The 12,724-nt window shown below is 39.3% G+C and overlaps 1 protein-coding gene across 3 annotated transcripts in view; it reads right to left on the bottom strand.

Moving 5' to 3' along the window:
* UBAP2 (ubiquitin associated protein 2) overlaps positions 1-12,724 on the bottom strand; it is a 148,787-nt gene that overhangs the window by 70,304 nt on the left and 65,759 nt on the right. For 2 of the 3 annotated variants that reach the window (XM_064140701.1, XM_064140702.1), the window contains exons 12-19: positions 12,310-12,523; positions 10,625-10,899; positions 8,792-8,964; positions 7,462-7,672; positions 6,271-6,310; positions 3,559-3,739; positions 1,489-1,555; positions 69-264 (exon numbers count right to left, since the gene is read on the bottom strand). In XM_064140701.1, the coding sequence (XP_063996771.1) occupies positions 69-264; positions 1,489-1,555; positions 3,559-3,739; positions 6,271-6,310; positions 7,462-7,672; positions 8,792-8,964; positions 10,625-10,899; positions 12,310-12,523 (1,357 nt within the window). Of the gene's footprint in view, positions 1-68; positions 265-1,488; positions 1,556-3,558; positions 3,740-6,270; positions 6,311-7,461; positions 7,673-8,785; positions 8,965-10,624; positions 10,900-12,309; positions 12,524-12,724 lie in introns of all 3 variants that reach the window. The other variant, XM_064140700.1, reaches the window with a different exon arrangement.

Below are 12,724 nucleotides of genomic sequence, written 5' to 3'. Positions count from 1 at the left end.
ATGTTCAAATGATAGCCCTGCTGACTGAAGCCCTCTGCCTATCTGTGTGATCTGTTAATATTGCAAACCTGAAGACATTAAGGGAGCTGCTCGAGTGGTAGCAGCTGGTATAGACACACTGGCAACGCTCAGGCCAAGGCTGTTTGTAGTGTTCATACTGCTTGCCATGCTGACAACTGAAGAGGTGGTGCTAGTGGATGAGGTTGAAGCAGTTGAAAAGGTTGTTGAAGGCTGGAGTGAAGTTGTGTTCTCAACAGTCGTGTGCTAGAAAGGAGACAAAAAGAATGAGGATCACAAATCAAATAAGCCACACTGGAAGATGACAGGAAGACAAAACAAAACAAATTACATCAAAACCATCCCCAACAATCTTTCAAGTACATGCTTATAGGTAAATATTTAAAGAAAGTTACACAAGAGTTAAACTCAAACTCTTATATTCTCAAAATTATATCACAGTAACTCAAATGTCAATCTACTGCATTATTTCTTGCACTTTGCTTGTATACTACTTTAAGCTAGTACTTGTCGTGTTAAATAAACACTTATATTCTTCCAGAAGACAGAACTTGTCTTCAGAAGACAGAACACTGCTATTGCAATTTTTCAATGCACCTGTTGAACTTAAAAGCTTAGAACTGTTGCGCTCCATAACGAAGTCAGTGCAGTAAATACAGACCAGATGCTTTATGAGAACACAAGAGAGTGCAGAAATTCCTGCTTTGAACCCATATAGTGCTTTAGCTGTTAGCTGATCACGCTTCAGAACAGAGTCATCAACATACAAACATCAAAAAAACTGACAACACGAAAAGGAGCATATTTGGATAAGAGTGAGTTTTAAAGTAATTTATTTAGTAGGAACAAAGAGAGGTAAAAAGAAAAGCAGTAACTTATCTGCATACCTCATCTGGGACTGTACAGAAGTACCTCCTCACAGAACAAGGCAGTATTGTCTGGCTTTCACTTGTGTAGCCTCATGTAGACAACTATGTTCATTACTATCTCTCTTGCTATCTCAAAATATACAGGTGACAACACCATATGGTAAATGATAAAATCATCTGTCATCGGATATTTGTCATGACATGTATCATTCCATCACCTCTATTTTGCCAGCTAACCTCCCACAGTAGGGACTGCTAAGAGTCCACATTTTGGAACACTTTCAGACAACAATGTCTAAAGATTTAGTTTCTAATATATTTGTCACAATACAATTTTTACTCCATCCTCACTTGCTAGCACAAAAACCTCTTCTGCAGCTGTGTAGCTGGCAAGTCTCTGTAACAACTATTCCTGACGTAGTAAAAATAACAAGTGGTGAAGACTTTTTTTACCAGTAGACAGCTTGTAGTTCTTCCCTGAGATAATGTTATTGCTTGAGTTCTTAGTGTTCTGGGACACAACAAACTTATAAAGGGGATCTTATCCATCAGATAAACTGACTACATGCCAAATGTCTGTTGAAATATGAACAGGACTTACTGCATGTGATGTGCTTGAAGACAACACTGTGGCAGGGGAGAGGTTGCTCTGATGACTGGAAAGGGAGCTAGAAAGAAATGGCAAAGAATCAATCTAATTATTTTTTACTGATTCCAAGACGAAGTCCAAAACCAGAAGAATGTTCAAACACTTGTTTCTCATTATTTCCCTTAGCAACTGCTGCTGCCTGACATGGGGCACAGATATTACTTAGGTGAGGCACTGCCTTGATTTGACTCAGTATGATATTGCCCATGTTTTAACTAGAAGGGCAAGGTATTTGTCCCATAACTCTACTAAAAGCTCCAACACACAGAAACACACACCAAATGAAGAGCACCTCTGAAACTCAAAAAATTACCCACACTACTACAGTATCTGGCAATTTAATCAAGGCCAGTTCATGCCACTACACACTTCCTCCTTAGAGAGATGAATCAGAGTTATCAGTTCAGTTTTATACACACTATAAAATATTAAAATAATTAATCCCCAGATGAAAAGCATCTGCAGGTAACTTCATTTTAGCAAGTTACTTTACTTCAGCTCCACCCTGTTCCCCTAGCTTATCAGACCAGTGAACTTCTGTCAGTAACAGCAGCAGAACATTAAAATCCAAAGATTATTAAACACCTCCCTGAAACATGGCTGCAAGTGGTTCTTAAACACCTACACTGACATGTTATACCTCACATGCAAGGTCAAGAGCAAACTTACAGTATAGAATAAATATAATGAACACTTTAAGGCAAAAAAAAAAAGGTCATTAAAAATGTTTGTTTTGATGCTCAAAAAAGCCCTTCCATGTGAGAAACCGTGACAAATATTTCAGTATCCTCTATGGAAATAACGACAAAAAATGCATCAGTTTTCTTAACAAAGCTGCAAGCAAAAATCAGATGTCATAATTTAAAGACAAGTATTTCTGGCAGTTCCTTAAGGTACAGAACCAGAATGAATCCTGGCAGTTGCACAGATAATTTTCACTCTGATTCTTAAACACTGTTCCCCATCCACAGGAATTACAATTATCACTGCAGGCAGCAAGGAAAGAAACAGCTCAGTCCAACACAGTTTCAAACCACTCCTTTATCCACTCTCTCCACTCTTCTAATAAGCCTTAATTCACCATCTAATCTATAGCAGAGACACAGAGAAGAGGCACCAGTATTACCAAATCAGATGTGTTTGGAATTCAGGCATCATCTTTCATGACACTTGGTAACTGCTCAACAGCATCAACCCTTCACCTAAAATTACTACCAATGTACACAGCTTTACAATGAACAAATGTGGGAAAATCATGTTTCCAGTGTAAATACAGTAATTCTTATTACCTGACATATTTTCCACTCTACTGAAAACAGTAGTGTGTTAGAAGATAATCAACCATGTCCTGCTCAGGAAAAAGGAAAAATAACCCAGCACAAAGTGTACAAAGGTGAGAAAAGGAGAACATTACTAGTATCACCTTAAGATGCCATCTGCCTGAGGATAAAGCTCACGTAACAGGCACTGAGAAAAATCAGATAGTGAAAATGAGCTAAGCGGTGCTGGATGCACTTCCAGGAACAATCTGATATTTCAGTGTCTTAAGCAAATGTCTTAGAAAAAGAAAACACATACACTTTCCCCTTGGCATTACTTTTTTTTTAAGGAAAAACAAATATAAATAAAGTATTTCAAAATAAACAAGTAAATAGTCAGAAATTATTTCAAATATATAACACTAAACAAACAGCAGACATCATGCACAGAGTAGAAAAACCTGAAGGAAATCAATTTGGATAATTCAGCTGGCACAATTTAAGCAAAATCCCTGTGAAATAGAAAATTGTTTATATAACACGAGAACTGGAGCACAGAAACTGCTCTACCATTAAAACGTAGCTCAGAGCTCATGCTTTGAAACCAGAAATATCCTGTTCTCTTCTGAATCACTCTCCTCATTACAGTTAATGTCAAAAAATGGGACTCTGGTGTCCGACAGTCCCCTGTACACAATGACTCTTTTATCTGCTCATTCCTCAAAACTGAATCCTTTTCAGCTTAACACAACTTATACTGTACCTGCTTAACTGGGAAAGTGAGCTGCTGGCCAAATCACTGGACTGAGGCAAGCTGGGCAATGGTACTGTGTGCTGTGATGCTGAAGGCAGAAGCGAAGCAGTGGTGGATACCACACTAGGCAGAGAACCAGCAGAAGGTATTGAAGAAGGTTCGGTCTTAGGAGATGGAACTGATGAAGTAGCTGTAACAAATGAAAAAGAGGCATCAAAGGCACATTCCAGCATACTTCATATCCCAGTCTAGATTCAGGAGCACAGCATTCTCCTCTTGGTTTACAGAAACCTGACCATCCAAAATCACTAATAGTATCAAGTAATCTGGCAATGAGGGAAAAATCAAACAGCAACAAAGCTACCACTTTTTTCCCTTTCAGCTCTTCATCTACAATAGATTTATAATTTCACTGCTACACTTGAGTAAGTCTTCTGCATTTCAGCTTCCACTATTTGGACTACTGGCTTGTGCTCACAACTGAATCCTCATTTGAAAATTCCTTGCATTTGATTCCACTTAAAAAAAAAAACACCTCATTTGTGCTTTCACAGAATGTCAGGGGCTGGAAGTAACCTCAAAAACTCATCCAGTCCAACTCCCCTGCAAAATGAGATCACACAGCAATGTATTCATGTGTGTCTAGAGTATCTCCAGAGAGGGACACTCCACATCACTGAGCAGTCTGTTCCAGTGTTGTCACCCTCACAGTGAAAAAATTCCTCCTCATGTTTCCATGGAACTTCTTAGGCCTCAACTTCTACCCATTGCCCCTTGTCCTATCATTGGACATGACCAAGCAGAGCCTGGCTCCAGCCTCCTGGCACTCACCCTTTACATATATATACCCATGAATGAGGTCACCTCTCAGTCTCCTCTTCTCCAAGCTAAAGAGCCCCAGCTCTCTCAGCCTCTCCTCATAAGAGAGATGTTCCATTAGCCTTATCATCTTTGTGGCCCTGCGTTGGACTCTCTGAAGCAGTTCCATGTCCCTCCTGAAATGGGGGGCCCAGAACTGGACACAGTACTCCAGATGCGGTCTCAGCAGGACAGTAGAATAATTACAGACATTCACCAACTAGCAGATCTTAAAATTTAGCCCTGAGTTCACCTGGGCCATGCTCCCACATCATAATAGAGACTACTATCCAGTAAATCATCATTAGTTTCCAATGTGTATAAAGACAGTTTAGAACAGTCACCAAATTGTGCTTGGAAGTTATGCTTCACAATTTGTTCATGTCATGGGTTTGGCTTCCTCACTAAACGTCTCCACAGGCTGCTGGTTTGTGTGCTATACAAACAGAAACTGAGAGGTCTTGGCCTTGGCAAATAAATATGAGGGTAGACAACAACAGACAAGGAAACTCGAGTAACATACAAATGTAGTCAAGGTAGCAAGTGTATCACCCTGCTATCTCCTGGCAAAATTCATACACAAATAAGTGAATAACATTTCCATTTCTCAGTATGTTAGAGTAGGTACCCTTCTTCCTGAAGTAGGGGTTGGTTTATAGTTACAAGGGATAGAATCACCATCTTCATTAAGACCCTTACAAGATGCCTGAATACAAATGTGAGAGACAGACAACCAGGACACATGCAGAATAGTCACAATTACAACTCAAAACCATCTAAGAATATTATCAGCACAATAAAAAGGGAAAAGGTCAGTACTCAGGTAGTGACAGGACTAGGAGGAATGGAATGAAGCTGGAAGTGGATAGATTGAGACTGGATGTGAGGAGGAAGTTCTTCAGCATGAGAGTGGTGAGAGCCTGGAATGGGTTGCCCAGGGAGGTGGTTGAGGCCCCACCCCTGGAGGTGTTTAAGGCCAGGCTGGACAGGGCTCTGGACAGTCTGATCTAGGTAGGGTGCCTGTGCCCATGGCAGGAGGGTTGGAACTAGATGATCCTTGTCGTGCCTTCCAACCCTGACTGATTCTATGACTCTCAAAACCATTTGAATGCATGAAATGCACATGGAAGACCAATTCCAGTGTATGTGCTTTGGATACATTAAAAATGAAAAGTATTCTCAAAAGAGAACTGGCATAGAAAATGGGACTAATAAAGCAATTATAGAACAACTGCCAATATACTGGGAATTTTCAGATATTTGTTATGTATAGCAAAGAGACAAGTCCTGTAGTGAATTTCATAAATTATTACTTCTGTATATAAGAGCAAGAAAGTTTTTGATTTTTAAAGTTGTCTATATATTACAAACTTCAAAGTGGTAGCTCTTGGGTATATACACTCCTCTTCATTTAAACTGTACATGGCACTAACAACACACTGAGTGTAAAAAAGTAAAAATACAGGCTGCCCTACTAATGACCTACCTGAAGAAATGTTTAAGCAAGTGATAGACCGAAAATTGAAGTGTTGGAATTACAAAACATGTTCTCCCACACTTCTGCCCTTCAAAATTATAGGGGCACCACAAATAAAGTACTCCATTAGAAAGAGACCAAGATGAGAGTTAACAGCAATGCCTGTATGAGAGCCAATATTGTGCTATTGTTCCTTCGCTGCAAGGCAGCAAACTACCCAGCAGAGGGAGCATCTTGGCCACCCTTACTGCCCACAGTCTCATGAAAGGACAGGGAGTATATAAAACCTTAAAACAGATGTCACTGTTGGGCACTACAGTAGGGCACACAGCAAGTATTAAGGAGATATGAAAAGCTCTGTCCACAACCAAGCTCTATGAACTTACTGTCAAGAGTTGCCTGTGTTCTAACACCACTGTGCCCGTTCTGTAAACAAAGGAGAAATGAATGAATATGTCACCTTGGAAGTGTATTAAATTTTCAGACTGAATCACACACTGAACATGCTTCATGCAAAATTCATTCTAAATCAAAAGACAGGAAGGCAGAAAACTAACTTTTTACTGCCTTTATCAAAATACACATAATAGTTGTCTCAGGTGCAAGGTGTCCTGAACTTACACAGCTTCTACAGAACTATAGAAACGCATACACTGCCCATTCAACACCCATCAGTAGGGTACCTTCCCGTGTACTGTATATAACATAAACTGCAGGTTCACACCGATATGAAAGAAAGAACTGCATTAACACATAGGAAATGGTTGTGCTTTTGATCTAATGCAACTCACAATTTTAACTATCCAAGTTACACAGAGACGCCAATTTTTTTCCATTGAAAGATAAGACTTGAGAAGCACCAGTTCTGTTTTGGATAACGCTGGAGTACAGAAGTGGATAGTCTATGCTTGATCCTCACCAGTACATACGAGCTAGTGCAGAAGACAAGTGTGACTGAGCCATTACATAACAAAGGCCATAAATAAATAAATTTACAAATTGTCTCACACATGTTCCTTAAACATTTAATAAATTGCATTCTCTTAAAAAAACCTTATATTCCATAAACAAAGAGTATAGGTGCTTTTGGATCTCCCAGGAGAGTTCCTTGCTGTGCTAGGTTAGACCTCTCCATGCTTTTTAAAATAAAACATGAAAAAAAATTCCCAGTGGTTATGATGAAGGGGCAACAAACAATGTAATTTGCTAGGTGTCATATAAATTCAATAAATAATGCACATCTGGACTAAAATTGTCAATTTATGGCAAAATACTATTACTAACATTTACATACAGCGTCAGTTCTTTTTCTTAAAAGCCAAGCTTCAGGGAAGGAAACTCAAGTAGAATGTTAAGTGCTACTAAGAAAAAAGGTCAAACAGCAATTTAGCATGTCAAAACCCATAAAATCAGATGCTCTTATGCCCCAAAGAGTATAGCCAAAAATAGCTACACAATGGGAATCAAAAAAAACCACTTGGCTTGGTTAGAAGTATTAACACAGCAGGACGATACAAGTCTAACAAGGATAAGAACACTTCACCTTTTTCAAGGTCTTACATCTGAAATTCACTCACCGTAACTGCAACAGAGGTTGATTCAGATGGAACCATAGAGCTTTGGTACACTATCCTACTATGCACAGAAGTCTGTTCGTAAGCGGAAGTTGTTGTTACTGGACTAGTACTCTGGGATGAGCAGGTCAGACTGGAAGAGGTGATGGCAGAGGTTGTATAGGTAGACTCCTGTACTGTATTGGATATTGGCAAAGAGGTATTCAAAGGATCACTGGAAAAAGTAAAAGTTGTTTATCATCTTGGTAAATGACATCTCAAATAGCATCATGAAAATACCAGCTCTTGTACAGGTGTCTGTAACTACCTATATACTTAACTATCCATAACTGTGTCAGGCATTCAAGTCCACAGGATTTACACAGTATAAAATTTGACAATAAAAAAGTTACATAATTTATCTTTGGTCCCCAACAATCACTGCTTCAAAATTATCAGCTGCACTGAGCATTATTCACCTTCCTTCTGCTATCCCAACCAGAACAAGAGTTTACACACAAGCATCTTCAAGTTACATTATCTCCACCTTCTCAAAGGATAAGTTAATGATAACAGTACCTTTTTTTGAAATAGATAGCTTCATGAAGTCTGGTATATGATGAGAAACACCTAGTGTGTTTTAGCAATAGCATATTAATGTAACGGTAGCTGTCTAACAAAACAAACTATGCAAAAACATGCAAGAGGAGTGTTTCACTTCCTGAAAAGCTTAAGTCCATTTCTAGAACTATAAATTATTGTGAAAGTTCATCTTCACTAGTATTTTGAAATGAACTCCAGGAAACTTTTTATCAAAGCCAATTCTTGAATGAAGAAGGAACTAGAAAATAGATTGGTGGTACACTGGCATTTGTCATTGGCTGTTTTAGCATTTCAGTAAGAACTTCTGCATACTAAAAGTCTGGCTTTATTTCACATTGCATAGGAGCATCAAATCTGTAATCTGGTGCCACACTACTAACATGTATACATGATACAAGGATCTCCCCTAGATTTGAAGCAGAAAAATTTAGGCTGTGAAGAATAAACCCCCAAACAAAATTGAATATCAGGACAACCAATCATGAGACAGCAGATCTATAAAGGGTAGCTGGTTATAAAGTTATTTACATTCATGTCACCTCCAGGTTTATGTCAACTCAGCAAGGGAGATTTTGATCATCGTTTGAAAAGAAATTTGTCATTTACAATGGCATCCAAAGAAAATATTTCTCCTTACAGTTCATCGTATTTTGCCTTCCCACTACACGGTAACTGTGCCTTGATGTTTTTGGCAGAAGCCTGACCGCCTAAAGAAAATACGTAGTAACACACAAGAGGAACTCACACATACTTCACAGACTTCGAGTACAAGCTATTGTTGGTTGCCTGGCTGGTATTCTCACTGCTTGAAGATGATCCAAACTCTGGAAGTGTTGGCTCTGATCCAAACTCCAGAGCTCCAAACTGAACATTTAATGCTGTCACATCTGCTGATCCAGGCATCTCCACTGCAGAGGCAGGAATCTTAAAGGAGGAAAACAACCAACACTGTAATTCCTTTACACTCACTGTTTGTATGAGAGGTACCAGTAACCAACAACCTCTCCTCCTTCAATTACAGACTTCTTCAGTTACTGCCTCAGCCTTCATTACTAACTAGATCTCCAATAACCCCCTAATTTACACTGCAAAAATTAAGTGTGTTCTTGTAACTTAAAATTCATCCATTGACTCCATATCCTGATCTGGAGCTGAAAAAGTACACTGTACTATTCCACAATATCCAAGTGCCATCTATATACGCTCCTCTTCTGCCAATATTTATCTTCTGGCTAAGTCAATCAAAAAGCAACAGTCATTTTCCACACAGAGCAATCACGTGTGTGTTTGGAAAAGGCAACATTTGGACCTAAAAATATCCAGAATAGAATTTCCTGCATTATAAACAAAAGAAACATACCATGGTCTTTGCTCTCCTTCCTAGCAACTTCTATACAGAACGGAATTATATAATCATTTAATTTGGAAGATACCTCCAAGATTGTGAAGGTAAACCAGCACTGCCAAGTTCAGCTCTGAACCACGTCTCTCAGCACCACATCCACACATTTTTTCAATACCTTCAGGGATGGTGACTCCACTTCCCTGCACAGCCCTTTCCAGCACCTCACAACCTTTTCTGTGAATAATTTTTTACTAAGATCCAAGCTAAGCCTCAGGTTGCACCCAAGGAGGTTATCTGCTCTTGTCCAGTCACTTGCTACTTGAAAGGTGCTTGTAGCTGGTGACCTCTTCTCCCAGGTACTTGTCAAGAGAGATATTTCCTTTGAGTCTATCACTCTCCAGGTGAAATAAACCCAGTTTCCTTCAGTTGCTTTGCAAGACTAGTGTTCTAGATGATCTATCAGCTTTACTGCCATTCTTTGAACACCCTTCCTTTTGGAGTGGAGGGCCCAAAACTGAATAGAGTAATTGAGGTGTGGCCTGAACAGTATTAATCATTACCCCTCATCAGGGCAAAATCCCTTCCACTATTCCAGACACAATCTTTTTCACCTTTTTGTTCACTACAGACAAGATACTCCATTACTGTGCTGGTTTGAACCTAATTGGAATATTTTTACTAAGAGAAATTAAATCCTTAGCTGTGAGAGGAAAGAAAGAAAAAAAAAAAACACAACAGCAATCTCTATCACCCATTCTTCCGCTGAGAAACACATCTAGTCAAAATACAGATACGATGGTCACTCCTCACACACTCATCAGCTCTCACTTCTGGCTGCATCTTCTTTCTGGCAGTCTGGTCTCTGTGGCTGCCTCTGCCTTAACTCTAATCTGATCTAACCCTTTTCCCTCTAACCTCCTTATCATGTTTTGACATCTCACCTCAGATCTCCAGATTTATCCCATGAGACATATGTGGGTTGACCTGGTTATTCCTGAACAGAGGGAAAGAGGGAGGGGGAAGGGGGAATTGGGTCGGGAGCCCTCCTGGGGACTCTGATTGATTTCTGGGAGGGGTATTGTGTTTCTGTATTACCTTTAACTTGTATATAACTGTATATATATGCTTGTATATTGTGCTAAACTGTCATTCCTTAACTTTCAGCCAGCTGACTCTAGTCTGGGTGATTTTCTTAAGTGTGGAGAGGTGGGTAACTCCCAAGCTGTCGCAATTACCCACCTTGGATGATGGAGTTATCCTCCGTTTTGGCGGTTTTATGTGTTTGTGATGGGTTTGATGGGCAGTCACTGCCTGGTTATCCATAGACACAGTGGGGAGCTGTAGCATTTTGCTAACAGCTGTAGAAGTGTCTACTGGCGATGGCTCTCGAAGTTTCACTTGGGAGGAGAAGGACGCCAGTCCAGGAGGAGGAATAGTAACTGCCTGTGTTTGTTGCTGCTGTCTCTGGGTCAGCTGGCTCAGAACCGGGGACGGCTCAGGCTGGGATTTAAAGTCTGGTCCGTGTTGGGAAAAAGAAACACCAACATTAAAGCATTAAACTCTGTTCTTCATGCCTCTGCTCTTTATGAAAGAATCTGGGTGACCTGGCATACTCAAGAATTATGGTTTTATAGTGGGCACAAGCCTTTTTCAGACATTACATGAGTTTCACATTTAACATTGCCACTGCAATAATAAAGCTGATAGCCTATATTCTCTAATTTAAGCAAACAGCTGTGCGCAAGCATTATTTAGCTTTCCTCCACAGTATGAAAACAAACCTATACAGTCACATAATATTATCATCTATTGGCTCTCAAAACCTGTCACAGAATGTTTTAATCAAACAGTGCAAGTTCCACTGTATGCTGATAAAATACGAATACTTCTGAAGAGTCTGGAGTGGCTATTTAGAGCTACTATTATCATAAGGGCATTTCCTGTCCTTATGAAAGGGAAGACTTTCAACACAAATAGGAAGTCATCTAACATCACAACCCAGACCAAAGTCAAGATATACTGGACACTGTCAGCTTTTTTCCAAGTCTTCTCCTTTCACATGTTTCAAATGCTGAAATCCTTGCAGTGACTCAGAGCATTAGTCAATCCCCATAAGAGATTCACTGTATTTGCAACATGAAGGTTTCTTTACTTGGTGTGTAAAGTGCATTAGAAATCTACACCATTATTTTTTGCACGTTAATTATAATAACTGCTACTAATCTGGTTGCTTATCAGGGAACATATACATGTGAGATATACACAAGATCTACAACACTTCACAGTGAGAATACTGCTAGGAAATTGCTGCAAAATCCAAGTCTGTCTCATTTGCACTGTTACTAACAATTTTATTCCAGTAAAAAATAAATAATCCATGCTATTAAGCACAGAAAAAGGGTAGCCCATATCACTATCAGCACACTAGGGAAAGGACACGAAGATGTGACACATTTTATAAAGATATTCTGTAGTACTTATTTGAAATTCACGTAATGCCTGGACATGAAAAAAATTCGGGGGAAAAAAAAAAAGACAAAATATGCTACAATCTTATGCTCAGGTAGAGGCAGCACAGGCACAACAAAAATAAGTACTTTCCATGATTTGTTCAGAAATAAAGTCACATCAGTGTTCCACTTAAAATATTCAAGAACACTAAATCAATGATGTCACTACATGAAGGCTGAACAACTTATAAAGCCACGATAACATTTATGGATAGGCTTGAACCAATCAAAACTTAGATACTCTACCAGCACCTAATTGTACCTCTAAAAGTGTGGTAACTAACTGTATTATTAGGATTACACATCTTAGAAAGAGTCTTTCATTAAATCTTTCATTTTAAATTGTCAGTGGCTTCAAGAAATCTTACAGGATAACAAAGAAAACAAGAGAGAAGGTTATGTCAAAGCATTTACCAAACTGACTGAGGACTGAAGCCTGAGTAATGGGCGTTTTTAGATCCCAAGATGATGCAGTCGTTGTGGTAGTGGTGGAAGAGCTACTGTTGTTTTGCTGAGAGGTAAACTGACCCAATCCTGGTGATTTCAATTGATCTAAGATTTGGGATCCAGCAGAGTTTGACAATTTAGAGGATCCGAGTTCTCCAAAGCCAGAGCAAAGAACTGCAGACTACCAAAAGACAAAATTAATTAGGAAAGCAAGTTATTTAACAATGAATTTGAACACAGAGTCAATGCCTACAGCTGCTAGTTGGCAGCAGCTAAAACCTCTTCTACCCTAGATTACCAACAAATGACCAATTGAAAAAAAAAACCCACCAAACAAACAATTCAGTAGTTGTGGCATATAGCCACATTAGTATGACCAGCG

The sequence above is a fragment of the Pogoniulus pusillus genome, chromosome Z, assembly GCF_015220805.1.
Source record: "Pogoniulus pusillus isolate bPogPus1 chromosome Z, bPogPus1.pri, whole genome shotgun sequence".
Taxonomy (NCBI): domain Eukaryota; kingdom Metazoa; phylum Chordata; class Aves; order Piciformes; family Lybiidae; genus Pogoniulus; species Pogoniulus pusillus.
This window is presented reverse-complemented; position numbering and strand designations above follow the sequence as displayed.